The sequence below is a fragment of the Heterodontus francisci genome, chromosome 20 (genome assembly GCF_036365525.1).
Source record: "Heterodontus francisci isolate sHetFra1 chromosome 20, sHetFra1.hap1, whole genome shotgun sequence".
NCBI lineage: Eukaryota > Metazoa > Chordata > Chondrichthyes > Heterodontiformes > Heterodontidae > Heterodontus > Heterodontus francisci.
Window position 1 is genome coordinate 32,169,600 of NC_090390.1, and position 25,642 is coordinate 32,195,241.

General features: G+C 44.4%; 1 protein-coding gene across 2 annotated transcripts in view; it reads left to right on the forward strand.

Annotated features, from left to right (window-relative positions):
* The window catches only part of ptenb (phosphatase and tensin homolog B), a 161,949-nt gene that overhangs the window by 72,746 nt on the left and 63,561 nt on the right, over positions 1 to 25,642 (forward strand). For both annotated transcript variants that reach the window (XM_068052523.1, XM_068052524.1), the window contains exon 3: positions 19,246 to 19,290. In XM_068052523.1, coding sequence (XP_067908624.1) covers positions 19,246 to 19,290 — 45 coding nt within the window. The remainder of the gene's footprint in view (positions 1 to 19,245; positions 19,291 to 25,642) is intronic.

Consider the following 25,642-nt stretch of genomic DNA (forward strand, 5'->3'; position numbering starts at 1 on the left):
CATCAGTCGGAGGTTACCTTGCCCATGTTTGACCTGATGCCATGAGACTTCGTGGGGTCCGGAGTCGATGTTGAGGACTCCCAGGGCAACTCCCTCCCTACTGTATACCACTGTCCCGCCACCCCTGGTGGGTCTGTCCTGCCGGTGGGACAGGACATACCCGGGGATGGTGATGGCAGTGCCTGGGACATTGTAAGGTATGATTCCGTGAGTATGACTGTCAGGCTGTTACTTGACTCGTCTGTGGGACACAAGCCCCCAGATGTTAGTAAGGAGGACTTTGCAGGGTCGACAGGACTGGGTTTGCCGTTGTCGTTTCCAGTGCCTAGGTCGATGCCGGGTGGTCCGTCCGGTTTCATTCCTTTTTATTGACTTTGTAGCGGTTAGGTACAACTGAGTCGCTTGCTTGGCCATTTCAGAGGGCATGTAAGAGTTAACCACAGTGTTGTGGATCTGGAGTCACATGGAGGCCAGACCAGGTAAGGACAGCAGATTTCCTTCCCTAAAGGACATTAGTAAAATACGGACAGATCCTCAGGCTAGGCCGAAGCAGGTTCGTCTCCGACATTTATGTCCGAGTCCGGCTCCCATCCGCCCACTGATAAGTTCCGGCCATAGAGTAAAACAGCACAGAAGCAGGCCCTTTGGCCGATCGTGTCCGTGCTGGCCATTAGGCACCTATCTGTTCTAATTCCATTTTCCAACACTTGGCCCGTAGCCTTGTATGCAGTAGCGTTTCAAGTGCTCATCTAAATACTACTTAAATGTTGTGAGGGTTCCTGCCTCTACCACCTCTTCAGGGAGTGTGTTCCAGATTCTAAAAACCCTTTGGGTGAAAAACGTTTTCCTCAAATCCCCTCTAAACCTCCTGCCCCTTACCTTAAATCTATCCCCCCTGGTTATTGACACCTCCACTAAGAGGAAAGGTTTCTTCCTATCTACTTTGTCTATGCCCTTCATAATTTTGTATGCCCCAATCAAGTCCCCCCTCAGCCTTCACTGCTCTAAGGAAAACAACCCTAGCCCCTCCAGTTTTTCTTCACAGCTGAAATGCTCCAGCCCAGGCAACATCCTGGTGAATCTCCTCTGCACCCTCTCCAGTGCAATCACATCCTTCCTATAGTGTGGTGCCCAGAACTGTACACAGTACTCCAGCTGTGGCCAAACTAGCGTTTTATACAGCTCCATCATAACCTCATTGCTGTTATATTCTGTGCCTTGGTTAATAAAGGCAAGTATTCCATGCCTTCCTAACCACCTTATCTATCTGTGCTGCTGTCTTCAGTGATCTATGGACAAGTACACCAAGGTCCTTCTGACCCTCTTCCTAGGGTCCTACCATCCATTATATATTCCCTTGCCTTGTTAGTCCTCCCAAAATGCATCAACTCACACTTCTCAGGATTAAATTCCATTTGTCACTGCTCTGCCCATCTTACCAGCCCATCTATATCGTCCTGTAATATAAGGCTTTCTCCCTCACTATCTATGACACCACCAATTTTCGTGTAATCTGCGAACTTACTGATCATACCTCCTATATTCACGTCTAAATCATTAATGTACACTACAAACAGCAAGGATCCCAGCACCGATCCTTACAGTACACCACAGAGGGGAGGTTTGCTAGTTCTGTTGGGAAGGATTTAAAACTAGCTTAGCGGCGGATGGGAACTTGAACATAGATTCCTAAGGGAGAGAAGCAGAGCTGGAAATGGGAGAGAGACAGTTAGTAAGCCATTTTGCAAGTATTTTGGGCGGCGCAGTGGTTCGCACCGCAGCCTCACAGCTCCAGGGACCCGGGTTCGATTCCGGGTACTGCCTGTGTGGAGTTTGCAAGTTCTCCCTGTGTCTGCGTGGGTTTCCTCCGGGTGCTCCGGTTTCCTCCCACAAGCCAAAAGACTTGCAGCTTGATAGGTAAATTGGCCATTATAAATTGTCACGAGTATAGGTAGGTGGTAGGGAAATATAGGGACAGGTGGGGATGTTTGGTAGGAATATGGGATTAGTGTAGGATTAGTATAAATGGGTGGTTGATGTTCGGCACAGACTCGGTGGGCCGAAGGGCCTGTTTCAGTGCTGTATCTCTAATCTAATCTAATATAGTGCTTCACAGGAGTGTAATTGGACATAAAAGTAAAAGGAGGAGATATTGGGAGGGGTGCCGAAAGCATTCTTCAGATAGATATATTTTAAGGAAGGTTTAAAAAGAGAAAGTTGGAGAGTTTTAGGAAAGGAATTCCAAGAGCTTCAGGCCTAGACAGCTGTAGGTATGGCTGCCAATGAAGGAGGGGAAAAGAGGTCAGAGTCGGCAGAATGTAGAATTGTGAGAGGGTTTTGAGGGCTGGAAGAGGTTACAAAGTTGGGAAAGGGTGAGACCATGAAGTGATTTGGACATGGGGATGAGAATTTTAACAAAGTGTTGGTGGATTGGAAGCCAGTGTAGGTCAGTGAGCACATGGTTGATGGTTGAGCAGGACTTGGTGCAGGTTAGGGTACGAGTTGCAGAGTTTTGGATGAGCTCAAATTTATGGAGAGTAGATCATGTGGGTTAACCAGGAGAGTATTGCAGTAGTCAAGTCTGAAGGTAACAGAAGCAGAGATGCGTGTTGGTCAGATGGTCATGGGCAGAGCAGAGATGGGCAACATACGATCATATTTTTCCACTCTGTGCATCCCTTGCTTTTAATATCTCTGATTAGGCACTTGTTACTCAGGTACGGACATCATGAAGAAATATAGTGACAATAAGTCAGCTACGCCTTTCTGAACCTTTGTATCACACCAAATAGACAAGTTAAAATCCTGTCGACATGAAGCGGGGTTTTGCTTCACCCATTGGTGCAAGGTCAGATTGAGACGCTTGTCTGTCACTGTGACTCTGACCCAATGTCTTGGGTTGAAGGTCATTATCTATGCAGGGCAGGATCTCTGCAACCAACAGGAAGCTTTGCAATTGTGACAGAGGAAGATGCAGCAATGCTATGTTGAGATTCTCACTGAAGCCTGGCGACCCGACTGCATGTGTCGGGTTCGATCGGGTCGGAATTCCAAGTCCAGCATTTGGACTCGGGTTGGGTCGGGCTGGACACTGCTTCCGGGAATTCACGGGATCAGGTTTACCCCCGTGATTTCCCACAACTTCTGCTGCAGGAATAGCCTGCTGCCAGAACAGATGAAGGAGATTTGTGTCGGGTAGGGTCAGGCGCGAAAAAAAAATTAAAGGGCTCGGGTCGCTTTCGGCTTGGCTGTGGTCAGGTTCGGCTCGGGTTGGGTTTTAATTTTATACCAGAGCCAGGCTTTAATTCTCACTGCAGTGCTGGAAGGAAGAGGTAGCAGAAGAGCCCTGAAGATCTGAGACTTGAGTCTTTTAAGTCTTAGACTGGACTGATGCCTGATAAAAGTATGGTTATGGTGTCAGAGAAAGGGGTTCCCTCTCTTGAATAGGGTATTTAGTGGACCTCGTGCCACTGCCTCAGGGATTACCATCATGCCTCTCATGGTAGTACTGAGGTCAGCAGCAGTATTGACAGAAAACAAATATTGGGCAGGTTGCTGCACCCCATCACTCCATCGTAGCTCCATATTTATTTACACTGCACAGTTTACATGCAGGACAGTGAAAAGCTGGTCCCAGGTCATCCCTGTAAAAGCAGAGGGAGTGAAATCAATTTTCCTTGATGTTCAGCTGATGAGAAAAATCTAGCCCTTGATCTCAATGGAGTCTAATAAAAGGCTCTTGATCAATATCATAAGTAGTCTTGCTGTTTTTCTGTAACAGTGAGCTGCCAGATCACCACTTTCAGTCCCGAGGATCAGCAATTTTTATCCATACTGATTCATTAATTTATTTTTTGCATTAAGTATTTTATTAATGACTCTCTTTTTACAATACATTTTTAAATTTATGATAAACTGCAATTTTCTGTTCACTCGTCCATAGAACTGTTGAAAGAACCTGCCCTCCCTCAGCCCAGCCCCACCCCACCCCACCCCCACAAGAACGCCAACAAAGACTTGCTCAAGCAATAGGATGGTGGGATCAGTAGATTTGTGAAATGTCGCTACTGTGGTTAACGGTATAATATCGCTGCAGTAACAGGTCTGGACTAGTTTCGTATATTGTTACATTGGCACTTATAGCTGTCTCATTTACTTGTTTACTTACCTGCTGCAGCCCCATCCAGTGCTGTTCCACTTATCAACCTGTCCAACTGCTTCCAGCTAGGTTTAAGTCGCGTCTTGCCAAGCTAACCAAGTAGAGAGAGCTTTACTTAACAATTAACCTGACAGTCCTGACCAGGTAGTTTCATTCATGCTGATGCTGGTTAGCCAAAGTAGAAAGTATTCCATTCCTCTGCACTATCATTATTCATTTTAGTGGTTGTAGAAGAATTATTGCATAAAAAAATTTGAATTGTTCATGTCCTTTTCATGAGGCACCCATTTAATTATTCTCTCCTGATTTAGGATTATCTCAAGAGTCATAACGGCACAGAAGGAGGCCATTTGACCCATCAAGTCCAGGCTGGCTCTTCAGAGCAATCCAATTAGTCCTATTCCCCATAGCCCTGGAATTTATTTCCCTCAAGTGCCCATCCAGTTTCAGTTTGAAATCATTCATCATCTCCACTTCCATCACCCTCGTATGCAGAGTGTTCTAGGTCATTACCATCGCTGCATAAAAAGTTCTTCCTCACATCCCCCCTGCAATTCTTGCCCGAAACCTTATGTCTGTGTCCCCTAGTCCTTGTACCATCAGCTAATGGGAACAGCTTTTCTTTGTCTATCCTAGTTAAACCAGTCATAATCTTCTGCACCTCTACCAAATCTCCCCTCAATCTCCTTTGCTCTAAGGATAACAACCTCAGTTTCTCCAGCCTAACCTTGTAGCGAAAATCCCTCAAACCTGGAACTATTCTGGCAAATCTCCTCTGCACCCACTCAAGGACCCCCATATCCTTCCTAAAGTGTGGTGACCGGAAATGGACACAATACTCTAGTTGTGGCCTAACCAGAGCTTTGTAAAGGTTGAGTGTAACTTCCCAGCTTTTGTACTCAATACCTCCATTTATGAAGCAAGCCATATACTTCAACCACTGTCTCAATATGTCCTGCCACTTTTAAAGATCTATGAAGATGCACCCCCAGGCCCCTCTTTGCCTGTACACTCTTCAGAACTGTACCATACAGTCTGTATTGCTTCTCCCTATCCCTTTTGCTAAAATGCATCACTGCACACTTTTCTCTCAAATTCTGTCTACCACTTGTCTGCCCGTTCTGTTAACCTATCTGTGTGCCCTGTTGCATTTGATTGGTATCATCCTCACTGTCTGCCACACCTCCAAGTTTGGTATCATCGGCAAATTTAGAAGTTTTACTCTGTATTCCAAGATCCAAGTCATTTATGTATATCATAAAAAGCAGTGGTCCTAGCACTGAACCTTGGGGAACACTGCTATCTACCATCCTCCTGTTTGAAAAACTACAATTTACCACAACTTGTTTTCTGTCCTTAAGCTGATTTTTTAATCAAGCTGACACTGACCCTCCTATTCCATGAGCCTCAATTTTGGGTGACCAGCTTTTTATGTTGTACTTTGTCAAATGCTTTCTTAAAATCTATATGACAATATCCATCATTTTCCCTTCATCAACCTTCTCTGTTACTTCATAAAAAATCAATTGAATTAGTCAAGTGCGATTTACCTTTTACAAATCCATGCTGGCTGTCCCTAATTAGCACAAATCTCTCCAAGTGCCTGTTCATTTTGTATCCCTGATATTGTTTCTAAAACCTTAGCCACCACTGATGTTAAACTGACCGGCCTGTAGTTACTCGAAATGTCGTTACATCTTTTCTTGAATCAGGGTGTCACATTTGCCACTGTCCAATCCTCTGGCACTTCTGTATCCAGGGCAGATTATGGTAAGCCCTTCTGCCATCTCCACTCCCACTTCCTTTAGCAACTTGGAATGCAAGCCATCTGGACCAGATAACTTATTCACTCTAAACATAACAAGCCTTTCCAGTACATCCTGCTATCAATTTTCACCTCATCCATTACCTCTACCATCTCTGCTTCTACCAATATTTTGTCAGCATCCTCTTCCTGAGTAAACACCAATACAGAGTACTCATTAAGTATTCTAGTGTTACCCTGCGCCTCTAGGCATATATTGCCCTCTTTGTCCCTAATAGACCTCAGGTGAGATGAGAGTGACAGCGCTTGATATTAAGGCAGTATTTGACCGAGTATGGCATCAAGGATCCCTAGCAAAGCTGGAGTTGATGGTAATCGGCGAAAACTCTCCACCGATTGGACTCATAGCTAGCCCAAAGAAAGATGGTTGCGATTGTTGGAGGCCAATCATCTCAGTCCCAGGACATCACTGCAGGAGTTCTTCAGGGTACGGTCCTAGACCCAACCATCTTCAGTTGCTTCATCAATTACCTTCCCTCCATCATAAGGTTAGGAGTGGGGATATTTGCTGATGACTGGACAATGTTCAATACCATTCGTGACTCCTCAGGTACTGAAGCAACCCGTGTCCAGATGCAGCAAAACCTGGACAGCATCCAGGCTTGGGCTGATAAGTGGCAAGTAATATTTGCGGCACACAAGTGCCAGGCAGTGACCATCTCAAACAAGAGAGAATCCAACCATCTCCCCTTGATGTTTATTGGCATTACCATCACTGAATCTCCCACTATCAATGTCCTGGGTGTTACCATTGAACTGGACCAGTCACATAAATACTGTGGCTACAAGAGCAGGTCAGAGGCTGGGAATTCTGTGGTGAGTAACTCACCACCTGACTCCCCAAAGTCTGTCCACCGTCTGCAAGGTACAAGTCAGGACTGTGATGGAATACTGTCCACTTGCCTGGATGGGTAAAGCTCCAACAACACTCAAGAAGCTCGATACCATCCAGGACAAAGCAGCCCACTTGATTGGCACCCCATCCACCACCTTCAACCTTCACCCCCTTCACTGTAGAAACTGTGAATGGAAAAGCTGCCCACCCTTGATGAGAAAAAAAAGTAGCAACTGTGGCTATGTTGTTGACTTTACATAGCTGCCTGCTAACTTGGAGCAGTTCTTCAATTTAAATTCACTGATCTTGTAAATTGTTGTCTTGACCTGTCAGCTCAGTGAAAAGAAAATGCAGTTGAGTACATTCTCATTTCGCTTCTTGATGCTAGCAGTGTTATATATTGGATCTCTTGGCTTCCTTTACTTTTTTATACAAATCATTTTTTCTAATCAATATCCTCATTGCTCATTCTTGCACCAAGATGTTGGAATACATGGCTTAAAATGAGCTTATTACTTCCTGTTTTAAAATGTGAAGTGTAACTGTCCATTTTTTTGTGTTGGGTATGGTATGTGACAGCAATGTATCCTCCCAATTTAAGATTTTACACGCTGCTTCATTTAAGCATCCTTCACAGACTAAGAGTAAGTCTAGTTTGATCATGTATTGAGGAAAGTGACAGATATTACACATTACGGATATTACAGGGGAGGCGGTGGTGCAGTGGTAATGTCACTGAACTAGTAATCCAGACACCCAGGCTAATGACCTGGGGACACGGACACTGGTTCAAATGCCACCATGGCAGCTGGTGGAATTTAAATTCAAATAATTAATAAATCTGGAATTAAAAAGCTAGTCTCAGTATTGTGCCATGAAACTATCATCGATTTTCATAAAAACCCATCTGGTTCACTCAGGTACTTTAGGGAAGGAAATCTGCTGTCCTTACCTGGTCTGGCCTACATGTGACTCCAGACCCACAGCAATGTGGTTGACTCTTAATGGCCCTCTGAAATGGCATTGCAAGTCACTCAGCTGTCAAGGGCAATTAGGGATTGGGAGCAAATGCTGGCATTGCCAGCGATGCCCACTTCCAATGAAAGAATAAAGAAAAAGATAGATACTGTCACACATGATCTCATGCTCCCATGTCTTGTAGATCCTCTCCATCTGTGCTATTGCTACTGTTTATTTTTTTTCAGGCAAATATGCTCTCTTTCTACTTTGTTGCATTTTTCTCCCTGTTGAATTCGGGCAAAACTTTCACCGTTACTCTTTTTAACAGAGGCAGGTTAGATGAGAGAATCCTTTATAGTTATTCAGTTTCCAAGTTTATTCTATTTCCAAACTGGCCATTTCTTATCCTGCAAATTGGGAGTGTTGATGTGATCTGACCAGTCTCTGGAGCTTTTCTACGCAGACATTGCCTTATGGGTGACATTTGATCAATATGCCCTGGTTGACTGGTCAGCAAAGCCTTCTGCAGTTGTCCTTGAAAACGTGATGAAGGAATGTAATGTCTTTTCTGTATAATTCCTTGAACTGTATTTTTATTCTTAGTCCATTTGAGTTAATGTCTGCTGTGGTTCAGTTGGTAACACTCGCCTCTGAATCCCAAAGTTCTGGATTCAAGCCCTATTCCAGGGCTTGAGCACAAAGATCAAGGCTGATGTTTCAGTGCCGTACTGAGGATGTCGTTTTTAAAATGAGACATTAAAGCGAGGTCCCGTCTGCCCCTTCAGATGGAGTTTCAAAGATCCCATGGCACTACTTCAAAGAAAAGCCAGAGAGTTATCCCAGTGTCCTGGCCTATATTTATTCCTCAAGCAACATCTCACAAAAAAACAGATTATTGCCATTATCACATTGCTGTTTCTGGGAGTTTGTTGTGTGCAGATGGGCTGCTGTGTTTCCTTCATTACGACAATGACTTACACTACTCTTCAAAAGTACTTCATTGGCTGTAACATGCTTTGAGATGTCCAGTGGTTATGAAAGTTGCTATATAAATAAAAGTTTCTTTTTTCTTTTTCATTATCAACACAAATAGTGATCCATTATGACTGTTTGATTATTCTGTGCAATGAATATCAGCAAGCATGGTGCAGTCCTTATTAGGACACATGGGGGGGGGGGGAAAAATCGACATTATCGACCTTATTACAGGTTCAGCTGCAAGCAGTGTTCCTCCCAAGCCACTTGACAAGAACCACTGAATGACCACATGTTCTCCAGTTGATCATGTAGAAGCAGTGCAATAAAAACAAACAAAAACAAAATAACTAATAAATTAAGGGACTGAAGAACAAAATTGGAACTTTTCATTTGGTACAGAGTTTGTATCCTCTCAGCTAGGATATTTAGTACAAACTAAGTGGGGTAGTATGTACCCCAAGGCAAACTAAGTGGGATAGTATGTACCCCAAGGCCTTTTTTAAAAATTTGTTCATGGGATGAGGGTGTCGCTGACTGGGCCACCATTTGTTGCTCATCCCTAATTGCCCTTGAGAAAGTTAGTGGTGAGCTGCCTTCTTGAACCTCTGCAGTCCTAGGGGTGTAGGTACACCCACATTGCTGTTAGGAAGGGAGTTCTAGGATTTTGACCCAGTGACAGTGAAGGAACGGCGATATAGTTCCAAGTCAGGATGGTGTGTGGCTTGGAGGGGAACTTGCAGGTAGTGGTGTTCTCATGCATCTGCTGCCCTTGTCCTTCTAGGTGGTAGAGGTCTTGGGTTTTGAAGGTGCTGTCGAAGGAGCTTTGGTGAGTTGTTGCAATGCATCTTGTATATGGTACACACTGCTACCACTATGTGTCAGTGGTGAAGGTGGTGGATGGGGTGCCAATCAAGTGGGCTGCTTGGTCCTGGATGGTGTTGAGGTTCCTGAGTGTTGTTGGAGCTGTACCCATCCAGGCAAGTGGAGAGTATTCCATCACACTCCTGACTTGTGCCTTGTAGATGGTGGAGAGGTTTTGGGGAGTCAGGAAGTGAGTTACTCGCCGCAGAATTCCCAGCTTCTGACCTGCTTTTCTAGCCGCAGTATTTATGTGACTGGTCCAGTTCAGTTTCTGGTCAATGGTATCCCCTAGGATGTTGATGGTGAGGGATTCAGCGATGGTAATGCTATTCGACATCAAGGGGAGATGGTTAGATTCTCTCTTGTTTGAGATAGTCATTGCCTGGCACTTGCGTAGCGCGAATGTTATTTGCCACTTATCAACCCAAGCCCAGATGTTGTCCAGGTCTTGCTGCATCTGGACACGGGCTGCTTCAGTATCTGAGGAGTCGCGAATGCTGATGAACATGGTGCAATCATCAACGAACATTCCCACTTCTGACTTTATAATGGAGGGTAGGTCATTGATGAAGCAGCTGAAATGGTTGGGCCGAGGACAGTACCCTGTGGAATTCCTGCAGTGATGTTCTGGGACTGCTTTAAGTACTGTCCAAATGCAGTAGCTCATTTCCAATCACTGGCATAATAAATGCAGAAGCATTATGTCACCAAAACCTGCCTGAATATTTACTCAGTTTCTGAAACTACACTTGCACAGAAGATTAAATCCCATAGTCTGTATTGTTCAGGGCAAGCTGCAAGCTCAAAAAGCAACAAAGTCAGCCACTTTGAATCAAGAGTCACCAAGTTCATTGAATCTGGCTGGTCCCATTAGGATAGTGCCAAAATCGCATTGGCACAAGTCAATGCTGAAAATTTAACAAACCAATTTAATGTCGAGGATGTACCATTGTAAAATGTCCTATGAGCCAAAGGCAAAACTCAACATAAACATGAGAAATAGGAGCTGGAGTATGTCATTTGGCCCCTCGAGCCTGCTTCACCATTCAATAACATCATGGCTGATTTGATTGTGGCCTTAACTCCACTTTCCTGCCTGCCCCCCCATAATCCTTGACTCCCTATTCAATCAAAAATCTGTCCAACTTAGCCTTGAATATATTCTATGACCCAGCCTCCACTGCTCACTGGGGAAGAGAGTTCTAAACCCGAATGACACTCGAGAAGAAATTCTTCCTTATCTCTGTCGTAAATGGGAGGCCCCTTAATTAGAAACTGTGGCCCCTAGTTCTAGATTCCCCCACAAAGATTAGATTAGATTAGAGATACAGCACTGAAACAGGCCCTCCGGCCCACCGAGTCTGTGCCGAACATCAACCACCCATTTATACTAATCCTACACTAATCCCATATTCCTACCAAGCATCCCCACCTGTCCCTATATTTCCCTACCACCTACCTATACTAGTGACAATTTATAATGGCCAATTTACCTATCAACCTGCAAGTCTTTTGGCTTGTGGGAGGAAACCGGAGCACCCGGAGAAAACCCACGCAGACACAGGGAGAACTTGCAAACTCCACACAGGCAGTACCCGGAATCGAACCCGGGTCCCTGGAGCTGTGAGGCTGCGGTGCTAACCACTGCGCCACTGTGCCTCTTCGCATCTACCATGCAAAGCCCCTCAGAATCTTATACCTTTTAATAAGATCACCTCTCAATCTTCTAAACTCCACTGAGTATAGGCCCAACCTGCTCAATGTTTCCTCATAAGACAAACCCCATATCCCAGGAATCAGCCTAGTGAACCTTCTCTGAACTGCTTCCAATGCAAGTATATCCCTCCTTAAGCAAGGTAACCAAAGCTTTGCACAGTACTTTAGGTGCAGTCTCAGTAATGCCCTGTACTGTTGTAGCAAGACTTCCCTACTTAAATACTCCATCCCCCTTGCAATAAAGGGTCAACATTCCATTTGCCTTCCTAATTACCTGCTTGTTAAATCCTCAAAGAACACTAATAAATTTGTCAAACACGAATTCCCTTTCTCAAAACCATGTTGACTCAGCCTGATTTTCTAGATGTTCTCCTACCACCTCTTTAATAACAGATTCTAGCATTTTCCCAACAACAGACCCAAGGCTAACTGACCTTTCGCTTCCTACTCCCTCCTTTCTTGAACAGAGGTGTTACATTTGTGGTTTTCCAACCTGCTAGGACCTTTCCAAAATCTCGGGAATTTTGGAAGGAGGGAACAGTAGGTTTCCGAGATTCTAATTCTTTTTTTTTACTATTTTCTTTTACGGGACATGAGTGTCATTGACTGGGCCAGCATTTATTGCCCATACCTGATTGATCTTGAGAAGGTGATGGTGAGCTGCCTTCTTGAACCACTGCAGTCCATGTGTAGGTACACGCACAGTACTGTTAGGAAGGAAGTTCCAGGATTTTGACCCAGCGACAGTGAAGGAATGGCAATATAGTTCCAAGTCAGGATTGTATGTGGCTTGGAGGGGAACTTGCAGTTTGTGGTGTTCCCATGCATTGGCTGCCCTTGTCCTTCTAGGTGTAGAGTTTGCGGGTTTGGAAGGTGCTATCAAAGGAGCCTTGGTGAGTTGCAGTGCATCTTGTAGATGGTGCCCGCTGCATCGGTGGTGGAGGGAGTGAATGTTGAAGGTGGTGTATGGGGTGCTAGTCAAGTGGGCTGCTTTGTCCTGGATGGTGTTGAGCTTCTTGAGTGTTGTTGGAGCTGCACTCATCCAAGCAAGTGGAGAGTATTCCATCACGCTCCTGACTTGTGCCATGTAGGTGGTGGACAGGCTTTGGGGAGTCGGGAGGTGAATTACTCGCCTGATCATTCCGAGCCTCTGACCTGCTGTTGTAGCCATGGTATTTATATGGCTGGTCCAGTTCAATTTCTGGTCATTGGTAACCCCCAGGAAGTTGAAAGTGGAATGAAATAAATAAATGAAGAAAAGGAATGAAACCGGACGAACCACCCGGCATCGACCTAGGCACCGGAAACGACAACAGCAAACCCAGCCCTGTCGACCCTGCAAAGTCCTCCTTACTAACATCTGGGGCCTTGTGCCAAAGTTGGGAGAGCTGTCCCACAGACTAGTCAAGTAACAGCCTGACATAGTCATACTCACGGAATCATACCTTCCAGACAATGTTCCAGACACTGCCATCACCATCCCTGGGTATGTCCTGTCCCACTGGCAGGACAGACCCACCAGAGGTGGTGGCACAGTGGTATACAGTAGGGAGGGAGTTGCCCTGGGAGTCCTCAACATTGACTCTCGACCCCATGAAGTCTCATGGCATCAGGTCAAACATGGGCAAGGTAACCTCCTACTGATTACCACCTACTGCCCTCCCTCAGCTGATGACTCAGTACTCCTCCATGTTGAACACTACTTGGAGGAAGCACGAGGGTGGCAAGGGTACAAAATGTACTCTGGGTGGGGGACTTCAATGTCCATCACCAAGAGTGGCTCGGTAGCACCACTACTGACCGAGCTGGCCGAGTCCTAAAGGACATAGCTGCTGGACTGGGTCTGCGGCAGGTGGTGGGGGAACCAACACAAGGGAAAAACATACTTGACCTCTTCCTCACCAATCTGCATGCTGCAGATGCTTCTGTCCATGACAGTATTGGTAGGAGTGACCACCGCACAGTCCTTGTGGAGACGAAGTCCCGCCTTCACATTGAGGATACCGTCCATCGTGTTGTGTGGCACGATCACCATGCTAAATGGGATAGATTTCGAACAGATCAAGCAATGCAAAACTGGGCATCCATGAGGCGCTGTGGGCCATCAGCAGCAGCAGAATTGTACTCGTCCACAATCTGTAATCTCATGGCCCGGCACATCCCCCACTCTACCATTACCATCAAGCCAGGAAACCAAAACTGGTTCAATGAAAAGTGCAGGAGAGCATGCCAGGAGCAGCACCAGGCATATCTCAAAATGAGGTGTCAACCTGGTGAAGCTACAACCCAGGACTACTTGCATGCCAAACTGCGTAAGCAGCATGCAATAGACAGAGCTAAGCAATCCCATAACCAACGGATCAGATCTAAGCTCTGCAGTCCTGCCACATCCAGCCGTGAATGGTGGTGGACAATTAAACAACTAACTGGAGGAGGTGGCTCCGCAAATAACCCTCAATGATGTGGAGCCCAGCACATCAGTGCGAAAGATCAGGCTGAAACATTTGCAACAATCTTCAGCCAGAAGTGCCGAGTTGATGATCCATCTCGGCCTCCTCCTGAAGTCCCCAGCATCACAGATACCAGACTGCAGCCAATTCGATTCACTCCGCGTGATATCAAGAAACGACTGAAGGCACTGGATACTGCAGAAGCTATGGGCCCTGACAATATTCCGGCAATAGTACTGAAGACCTGTGCTCTAGAACTTGCCGCACCCCTAGTCAAGCTGTTCCAGTACAGCTACAACACTGGCATCGACCCTGCAATGTGGAAAATTGCCCAGGTATGTCCTATACACAAAAAGCAGGACAGGTCCAACCCAGCCAATTACCGCCCTGTCGGCCTACTCTCAATCATCAGTAAAGTGATGGAAGGTGTCATCAACAGTGCCATCAAGCGGCACTTGCTTAGCAATAACCTGCTCAGTGACGCTAAGTTTGGGTTCCGCAAGGGCCACTCAGCTCCTGACCTCATTCCAGCCTTGGTTCAAACATGGACAAAAGAGTTGAACTCAGGAGGTGAGGTGAGAGTGACTGCCCTTGACATCAAGGCAGCATTTGACCGAGTATGGCATCAAGGAGCCCTAGCAAAACTGAGGTCAGTGGGAATCGGGGGGAAAACCCTCCGCTGGCTGGAGTCATAGTGCAAAGGAAGATGGTTATGGTTGTTGGAGGTCAATCATCTCAGCTCCAGGACATCACTGCAGGGGTTCCTCAGGGTAGTGTCCTGGGCCCAACCATCTTCAGCTGCTTCATCAATGACCTTCCTTCAAACATAAGGTCAGAAGTAGGGATGTTCGCTGATGTTTGCACAATGTTCAGCACCATTCGTGACTCCTCAGATACTGAAGCAGTCCGTGTAGAAATGCAGCAAGACCTGGACAACATTCAGGCATGGGTTGATAAGTGGCAAGTAACATTCGTGCCACACAAGTGCCAGGCAATGACCATCTCCAACAAGAGAGAATCTAACCATCTCCCCTTGACATTCAACGGCATTACCATCGCTGAATCCCCCACTATCAGCATCTTAGGGGCTACCATTGACCAGAAACTCAACTGGAGTAGCCATATAAATACCGGGGCTACAAGAGCAGGTCAGATGCTAGGAATCCTGAGGCGAGTAACTCACCTCCTGACTCCCCAAAGCCTGTCCACCATCTACAAGGCACAAGTCAGGAGTGTGATGGAATACTCTCCGCTTGCCTGGATGGGTGCAGCTCCAACAACACTGAAGAAGCTTGACACCATCCAGGACAAAGCAGCCCGCTTGATTGGCACCCCATCTACAAACATTCACTCCCTCCACCACTGACGCACAGTGGCAGCAGTGTGTAGCATCTACAAGATACACTGCAGCAATGCACCAAGGCTCCTTAGACAGCACCTTCCAAACCCACGACCTCTACCATCTAGAAGGACGAGGGCAGCAAATACATAGGAACACCACCGCCTGCAAGTTCCCCTCCAAGTCACACACCATCCTGACTTGGAACTATATCGCCGTTCCTTCACTGTCGCTGGGTCAAAATCCTGGAACTCCCTTCCTAACAGCACTGTGGGTCTACCTACCCCAAATGGACTGCAGCAGTTCAAAAAGGCAACTCACCACCACCTTCGCAAGGGCAATTAGGGATCGGCAATAAATGCTGTCATAGGCAGTGATGCCCACATCCCATGAATGAATTTTTTAAAAATTCAGTGATGTTAATGCCATTGAATATAAAGAGGAGATTTCTCTCTTGTTTGAGATGGTCATTGCCTGGCAATGTGTGGCGTGAATGTAACTTGCCACTTATCAACCCATGCCTGAATGTTGTCCAAGTCTCGTTGTGTATGGACACAGACTGCTTTAGTATCTGAGGAGTAATGAATGGTGCTGAATCCTTATGCAGTCAACAGCAAACATCCCCACTCCTGACCTTATGATGGGGGGGGGGGAAGAAAGTTGATGAAGCAGCTGAAGATGGTTGGTCCTAGGGCACTACCCTGAGGAACTCCTGCAGTAATGTCCTGGGACTGAGATGATTGACATCCAACAACCACAACTATCTTTCTTTGTGCAGGTATGACTTCAACCAGTGAAGAATTGTCCCCCTAATTCCCATTGACTCCAGTTTTACTCGGGCTTCCTTGATGCTACCTCGGTCATATGCTGCTTTGATGTGAAGGGCAATCATTCTCAAGTCACCTCTGGAGTTCAGCTCTTTTGTCCAAGTTTGGACCAAGGCTGTAATGAGGTCAGGCGGAATCCAAACTGACTGTCAGAGAGCAGATTATTGCTAAGTAAATGCCGCTTGATAGCATTGTCGACGACATCTTCCATCACTTTTCTGATGCTCGAGAATAGACTGGGACAGTAGTTGGCCGGATTGGATTTGACCTGCTTTTTGTGTACAGGACATACCTGGACTATTTTCCACATTGTTGGGTTGATGCCAGTGTTGTAGCTGTACTGGAACAACTTGTCTAAGGGCGCTGCCAGTTCTGGAGCACAAGTCTTCAGTACTAGTGCCGGAATGTTGTCAGGACCCATAGCATTTGCAGTTTCCAGTGCCTTCAGCCAATTCTTGATATCACGTGGAGTGAATCGAATTGGCTGAAGACTGGGTATCTGTGATGCTGCAGACCTCAGGAGGAGGCCGAGATGGATCATCCACTCTGCACTTCTGGCTGAAGATGGATGCAAATGCTTCAGCCTTGTCTTTTGGACTGATGTCATGGGCTCCCCCATCATTGAGGATGGGGATATTTGTTGAGCCTCCTCTTGCTGTCCATTGTTTAATTGTCCACCACCATTTATGACTGGATGTGGCAGGACCACAGAGCTTGGATCTGTCTATCGCGTGCTGCGTCAGCTGTTTAGCATGCATGTAGTTCTGTGTTGTAGCTTCACCAGGTTGCCACTTCATTTTTAGGTATGCCTGGAGCTGCTCCTGGCACACCCTCCTGCACTTTTCTTTGAACCAATGTTGATCCCTTGGCTTGATGGTATTGGTAGATCAGGGGATATGCCGGGCCATGAGGTTGTGGATTGTGGTAGAATACAATCCTGCTGTTGCTGACGGCCCACAGCACTTCATGGATGACCAGTTTTGAGTTGCTAGATCTGTTTTGAATCCATCCCATTTAGCACGGTGTTAGTGCCACACAACATGATGGAGGGTATCCTTAATGTGAAAGCAGGACTTTAAATTCCACTAGCTGCATTGGTGTGATTTTAACCAGTGTCCCCAGAGCATTACCTGGACCTCTGGATTGCTAGTTCAGTGACATTACCACTAGGCCACCATCTGGATGATTAACATCCAGGAAGATGTTGCTGAGACCTCCCCCGTAGGAGTTGCTGGACATTAATACAACAGCAAATCAAACAGTAATATTCATTCCAACGTAGGGACTGAGACACATCAACTATTAGGTCAGTATCTCTATCTCACAGCAAAGTCTTTCGCTCGGTGTGTACTCCCTTTCTTGCAGGCTTCTGTGGACGCATTTTCTGGAAGGCTGTTTTGAGGAAGATGCTAACCTAGCATCCTTTTCTGGGTAAAGTGTGGGATTCAACACCATAAATATCAGAAGCCACCTTTTCACTTCCCCCCCCCCCCCCCATACCATTCCCAAGACATTGTGCTTTGTTATATATTGAATAGTTCTATTTCTCCAACCTAATACCCTATTTGTTTTGGCTTCTCGGCATTGATCGTGAACATTCAGAGACAATAATGCCAAGATCCTTTTCTCACTCTCAACTGATTTTAATTCTGTGTCATGTAGCTTGTAAGTGTGATGCACTGCACTTACCTGAGTTAAAGGCTAACTTACAGCCTTTGCCTCATTCCTGCAGCACACTTTAGGTATGCTTACAGAAGATCCTTTCCCTCTGTAGTCCTGACCCTCACACAGATTTTAATGCCTCCGAGTTTGCGGGTTATTCCTCAAGCACTTACAGCTAGGTTATTTATGTAAACAGTAATGGCCCCAAGACTGATCTCTGTAGGGCACAATTAGTAACCAGCCTCCAAGCAGATCCGTAGCCATGAGCCACAACTTTCTGCTTATGGCAATGTGATCAATTCTTAAAGCATTGTAGCAGCTCTCCACTGATAATACAAGATTCTGTCCTGTAGAATAACATATTGTTTGGTACCTTTTCACAGGCTTTTTGGAAGTCCTAGTTGAGCATGTTGCAGTTGGCTTGGGAGTATTGTGTGACGAATGCTGTGGAGATTGATGTAGATGTGAACAGTTCTGGAGTATTGTCAATCAAGCTAGTCTCTCTTCCTACAATATGTGAATAGAATGCATATTCTGTAACAAAATTGAGAATTCTCTGTCCAACTCTCACTCTGTCCTCTCTGTCCTCTGCTTCCTACACCCTTCTAATGAAGCTGAATGTAAGCTCGAGGAATAGTACCTCATCTTTCAATTAGATGCTTTTACAACCTTCTGGATTCAACACTGAGTTCAACAATTTCATATACCACTGCTCCCACTTTTTTCGAACAGCAGGTACTGGTAATGGTTCTACTGTTACCATTAACAGCTCCTTTCGTTTTATTTCTTTTCTTGTCCAACTAAAGGCTGTTTCCCTGGCTGAAGTGTCTAAACTAGGGGACATAATCCATGGATAATGGTTGACCATTTGGGCTGAAATTAGAAATTTCTTCCTTCAGAGTGTTTTGAATCTTGGGAATTCTCTACCCTAAAGGGCTGTGGATATGAGTATATCCAAGACTTAGATTGTTGGATTTTTGGATACAAAGGGAATCCAGAATAGGGTGGAAAAGTGGAGTTGATGTACCTGCAAGTTAAGCCATGATATTATTGAATTGCTAACCAAAGAGTTACATGCTAATATTACTATTTCTTATTTTCTTATATTTGTATTAATATGTTAGGAAATACACCAAGAAAATGAACAGCACATTTGATCCAAATTCAGTCCACTGATTCCCCAATAGTTTTTTGTGTGGATACTGTGTCAAATGGCTTTGTTTGTTTTATTACTATCCATCTTTCCATATCTATGTATGATTAATGTAATTGATTTTGCGTTGCAAATTGTTGAGATCTTTTAAAATTCTGCTAGTGGTTGTGAAGAGACATTAGCAGCTACATTCTTTTGTCTGAATTCAAGTGTGTTTCTAATCAGCCCCCTTTTTTTTCATGTTTGAACAATCACTGAAAGGAAAGGCTGGCTTAATATTTGTCTAACAGAGCTTGCCTAAATTATGCAAATTGTTAATCCCATTCTTGATGAGAAACCATGCAAAAATAATTAATGTTTTCCATTGATTTACAAATTAGTGTTTAGAAGAGTGTAATTCTGAAGATTTCAGTTGAAAGTTTAGTGGCAAACCATTTTGTCAAATCTAAAAAAAAAAAAACTTTTTTTGTCTTAACCTAGGTTTCTGGATGCAAAGCATAAAAACCATTACAAAATATACAACCTGTAAGTATTCTTTTACATTTTCTCTTTCTGGTTAAAGAAGTTAATAGCAGAAGTCAAATCAATGACCATATTAATTCAAAATATGCCTGTTGGGGGAAAAAATGTGATGTGTTCAGGGAACTTTTGCTTTTTATTTGTTTATTCACAGGATGTGAGCATTTCTGGCAAGGCCAGCATTCATTGCCCTTGAGAAGTTGTGGTGAGGTGCATTCTTGAAGGACTGCAGTCAGTGGGGTGAAGATACTCCACAATGCATTTAGGTTGGAGTTCCAGGATATTAATCCAGCGACAGTGACGGAACAGTGATATCTTTCCAAGTCAAGATAGTGTGTGACTTGGAGGGGATCTAAGGTGGTGGTATTTCCATGCACCTGCTGACCATGTCCTTCTAGGTGATGTTGTTGCAGTGTTTCTTGTGGATGGCACATACAGCAGTCACGATGCGCTGGTGGTGGAGGGAGTGAATGTTTAAGGTGGTGGATGGGGTGCTGATCAAGTGAACTGCTTTGATCTGCCTCTCTTTGATCCAACCAGAAGGTTGCCAATTAAGATGTACTAAGTGCCCCTTTTGAAAGAGCCACCACTAATGTACAGTAACAAAAGCAAAACTCTTTAAAGAAAACTTAGCCAATCAAATTAAGGTGACATTTCCAGGGGTAGTGATGCTCTCCAGTCCCCCTGCTTTGACCTGGATGGTGTTGAACTCCTTGGTGTTGGAGCTGCACTCATCCTGGCAAGTAGGGAGCATTCCATCACACTCCTGACTTGTGCCTTGTAGATAGTGGCAAGGCTTTGGGGAGTCGGGAGCTGAGTTACTTGCTGCTGATCATTGACCTGTCACTGACTTGCTTTTGTAGCCACAGTATTTGTGTGACTGGTCCAGTTAAGTGTCTAGTCAATGGTGAACCACAGGATGTTGAATGTTTAAAGAGTTACACATATTTTCATTTTCTTTCTTGTCAGTGAATTATTGTAAACTATGCTCCATTAGAACCAAGTGTATGATTTCACAGTTACCTCGGCAATATTGTCACGTTTAGAAATTACCAAAATTTTGTAGTATCTTTAACAATCAAATATTCGAAAACATTTCAGAATCAACAGCTGGACACCACATACTGAGGGAGAGAAATTAAGAGATGTGCGCAAAGGCATGGCTAAAGATATCAGTTTTAAGGAGAGGAGAGAGGTGACAACACAAGAGCAGTAAGGTGCTGGTGCAACGCAGCAAAGGTTTATAGAGAGTGGAAATGCAAAGGAGTCCAGTCTCGGCGCACAAAAGAGAATGCTACGGTGGGACTGGAGGAAGTTATGGTGATATACAGAGCTGAGCCTGTGGATTGGCTAGGAGATGAGGACAGATATTTTGAATTTGGTACTTTGAAGTTTGTGCAGACAGTTGGGGTTGGCAAATTCTTGGAGGCCTGTTGGGAAGGATTTGGAATAATACAGCCTGAAGTTGGGAATGAGGGTTTCAGCGGTAGTGGGAGTGGGGTAAGATAACTAAGCAGTTTTTCAATCAATACTTTTGCGATCCTGTCTTGAGCTGTGCCAAGACACAATCATCCATTTTGGTGCACGTACCGTTTGGCCCATTATTCAAGTTGAAGATGGCAGGACACATTGAGAGTGGTTAGCAAAGCATATGGGATCTTGGGCTTCATAAATAGAGGCATAGAGCATAAAAGCAGGGAAATTATGCTGAACCTTTATAAAGCTCTGGTTAGGCCCCAACTAGCTTATTGCATCCAATTCTGGTCACCATACATTAGGAAAGATGTGAGGGTCCTTGAGAGGGCGCAGAGCAGATTTACCAGAATGGTTCCAGGGATGGGGGATTTTAGTTACAAGGTTAGGTTGGAAAAGCTGTGTTTCTTCTCCCTGGAGCGAAGGAGATTGAGGAGTGATTTGATAGAGGTGAACAAGATTATGACAGGTTTGGATAGGGTAGACGAAGAAAAGCTGTTCCCATTAGCTGATGGTACAAGGACTAAGGGACACAGATTTAAGGTTTTGCGCAAGAAATGCAGGGGGGATGTGAGAACTTTTTTATGCAGCGAAGGGAATGACCTGGTACACATTGCTTATGAGAAACAATGAATGATTTCAAAAGGAAATTGGATGGTTACTTGAAGGAAATAAAGGCAGGGCTATGGGGATTGAGCAGGGGAATGGGACTGACTGGATTGAGCAGGGGAATGGGACTGACTGGATTGCTTGGGGATTGAGCGGGGGAGTGGGACTGACTGGATTGCTCCGCGGAGAGCCGGCATGGACCGAATGGCCTCCTCCTTTGCTGTAAATTACTCTGACTAGCTCCAACCGCACAATATCATCTGCGAAAACCACTTCCAGCAACTTAACAGGGCCAAAACAAATTGAGCTGAAGGTGCAGGAAAATGTTTTACTAACTGGGCATGCTGCAAGGTGCCAAGTTCCAGCAAATTTCTGCTCATTATCTTTACAGCTTGACGAGATTGTTTTTTTAAATGTATCCTGAGTGTTCTAAACCAATATTTTCTCTCTTTTTTTAACCCATGAACAATATCTTGGAAGATCTGTTGTTCTCAGTCTAAATCTGAATCTTTTTCCAGTGTCGAAAATAATATTCAAAATAATACATGGTATCAAAAAGCTAACATTAGTATTGGTGCTATCTGATATTCACATTTCACCTGTGAAAAATTTTTGAAATAGAAACAAAAGTATACATGAATATTTTGTTTGGTGTATTAATGTTTTTCATTTCACATGTTTATTTGTTGCATGTATAAAGCTGAATTTGCTCCCTCTTCAAGTTGACTGATATTGCTTACTACAAACTGTACTGTTGATTAGACTGAGAACATACCTTGACAGGACTCATTTAATAGCATTTTACAGTTAATATTTGACATTTTCTTAAGCAAGTTTTTGATTAAGTGGCCAAGTAGCCATAGAGATCTGCTGATGTCAGAGAAGGGATTTGAGGTTGAGGGAATGAATATTATGCCTTGTTGCATACATTCTTTTCCACTGGAGCAGATTAGTTCCAGAAAGACTAGCATAGTACAATGTAGCCTTGTTTTTCAGCTGTTAATAGCTTATTCTTAAGATGCTTTGAGGAGTGGTATTTGATTGTCATTAACAGCTGATTTGAGTACCACAGTTTAGTGCATCGGGTTCTGGACTTTGGACTGGTAAAGTTAGTTACGGCAAATTAACAAATTCTTGTCTTGAATCAAGATTTGTGAACTGGTGTGTATTACAAAATATATGGCACTTAAATTTGAAGAGATCAGAGAGCCAAGCCAAGCGCAATGTAGCAAATGGCCTCTTTCTATGCTATAAAACTCCATGATTTTAAAATATGGCAAAGTAATTTAATAAGAAATTTGGTGAAACGCTGTATTTACCTGACCAGGTAGTAATGAAGTGGACTAGTGGAATGTTGCATTAAATTGAATATATAGCATAATAGCATAACTACAATTGAAATTGTCAGCATGTGTTGATAAGAGTCTGCATATATAAACACTAGAATTGAAGAGGAACAAAAGTCATGGGATAATACTTTTTTCAACACACTGATCCATTTTAAGCAAGAAAATATTAGCTCCTGGAGAAGTGATTTAAAAAAATATATACTCCTTTACTCATCTGGAGTCACTTGAGTTGCCCCTCTCCCCCGACTGGAACATTACAGGGAGCAATCTGAAGTGAAAACCGAAAATGCTGGAAATACTTAGCAAATCAGGCGACATCTGTGCATAGAGAAATCGAGTTAATGTTTTAGGTCAGTGATCTTTCGTCAGAACTGGGAAAAGTTAGAAATGTAATAGGTGTTGAGCAAGTGAAAGGGGGGAGGGTGGGAAAAAGAACAAAAGGGAAGGTCAGTGATCGGGTGGAAGAGTAGAACAGCAAATCATTATTGGACTGTACTCTTGGTGTTTGCTATAATAACCTGAGGAATTTGTACTGTAGTAATGAACGTTGACTTAACTTTCATAGCTCATGGTCAAAATAGAAACAGTTGAGTTTTGCAGTTGAATTAGAATTTTTTTTCAGAGAACAATTTCAAAGGCTTTCTGTTTAGGCATTAACAAGTAGAGCAAGGTAGACTAAAAATTACAAGGCAACGGATTCTAATAATTCTAAATTATTAGGACAGGTTTGCTTGCCCTTTCTGACTGACTTAAGTTCTGACCAAAGAACACTGTCCTAGCTTCATAATTGTTGTCAAATTGGAAGTTGTGTTGTTGCAGTGTTGAAAAGTACACGTTTGTTGGCGGGGGGGGGGGGGGGGGGGGTGGGGAGGGAGGGAGGGAATGTGTTCTGGGGAGGTAGAGTTCCATAATTTTACAATATTATCATCTACTATGCTTAAAATGCCCTCAAAAATGTAACCAACAAGCCATCTAATTTAATTGTAATACTTTCTTTTTAACCTGCTGATTTTTTTTGCTGAAATGGATAAATGTCATTTCATTAGAACATAAGAAATAGGAGCAGGAGTAGGCCATTCAGCCCTTCAAGCCCGTTCCACCATTCATTGAGATCATGGCTGATCATCTACTTCACCATTTTCCTGCACTATCCCTGTATCCTTTGATGTTTTCAATATGTAGAAATCTATCAATCTCAGTCTTGAACATACTGAACCTCTACAGCCCTCTGGGGCAGAGAATTCCAACGATTCACCACCCTCTGAGTACAGAAATTCCTCCTCATCTCAGATCTAAACGGCCTTATTCTGAGACTGTGTCCCCTGGTTCTAGACTGTCCAGCCAGGAAAAACATCCTTCCTCACAGGACAGTCCCTCCATCCCAGGAATTAGTTTGGTGAAGAAAGCAATCCTCCTTTCCTATTTTGTTGCCCAGCATCAGCAATGAGAGCTCGCAGGACTGATGCAGTTTTATAGATTAAGATTTCTTTTGCAAAAGGCAAAGTTTGTAACCATCTTCAGCTAGAAGTGCCGAGTGGATGATCCATCCTGGCCTCCTCCAGAGATCCCCTGCATGATGGATGCCAGTCTTCAATCAATTCTATTCACTCCATGTGCTATCAAGAAATGGCAGAAGGCGCTGGATACAGCAAAGGCTGTGGGCCCTGACAACAAAGGGTTGCTTTCTTTTGTAATGACATTTATCCACTACAGCAAAAAAATACAGCAAATTAACAAGAAAATGTTAGTTAAATCAGATGACTTGTTGGTTACATTTTTGGGAGTATGTTTGGCAAAGTGTAAGATGATAATGCTGGAAAATTGTTGAACTCTCCTTCCCCAGCACTCAAGACTTCCAATGCTGAAGACTTGTGCTCCAGAACTAGCCGTACCCATCGCCAAGCTGTTCTAGTACAGCTACATTGGCATCTACCTGACAAAGGGGAATTTTGTTTTGTTCATGGGATGTGGGCATCGCTGGCTAGGCCAGCATTTATTGCCAGTCCCTAATTGCCCTTAAGAAGGTGGTGGTGAGCTGTCTGCTTGAACCGCTGCAGTCCTTGGGGTATAGTTATGGCAACAGCGCTGTTAGGAAGGGAGTTCCAGGATTTTGACCCAGTGACAGTGAAGAAATGGCGATGTAGTTCCAAGTCAGGATAGTGTATGGCTTGGAGGGGGAACTTGCAGATGGTGGTGTTCCCATGCATCTGCTGCCCTTGTCCTTCTAGGTGGTAGAGGTCGCGGGATTGCCCAGGTGTGTTCTGTCCACAAAAAGCAGGACAAATCAATTCCAGCTAATGACTGCCATATCAGTCTACTCTCAATCACCAGCAGGCGGCACTTGCTCACTAAAACCTCCTCACCGATGCTCAGTTTGGGTTCTGGCAGGACCACTCTGTTCCAGACCTCAAAACAGCCTTCGACCAAACATAGATAAAAGAGTTGAATTCCAGAGGCGTAGTAATCGTGCCTGCCCTTGACATCAAGGCATCATTTGACCAAGTATGGTATCAAGGAACCCAAGTAAAATTGAAGGCAATGGGAATCAGGGAAAACTCTCCACTGACTGGTGTCATACTTAGCAGAAAGGAAGGTTGTTGGAGTCTAATCATCCCAGGACATTGCTGCAGGAGCTCCTGAGGGACAGTGTCCTAGCTCCAACCATCTTCAGCTGCTTCATCAATGACCTTGCCTTCATCATAAGGTCAGAGGCCAGAAGTGGGGATGTTCACTGGTGACTGCACAGCGTTCAGTCCCATTTGTAACTCCCCAGATACTGAAGCAGTTTGTGTCCATATGAGGCAAAACCCCGACAACATTCAGCTTGGCAAGTAACATTTGCATCAGGCAAGTAACATTTGCATCATGCAAGTGCTATCTCCAACAAAAGAGAATCTAGCCATCTCCCTTTGGTATTCAACGGCATT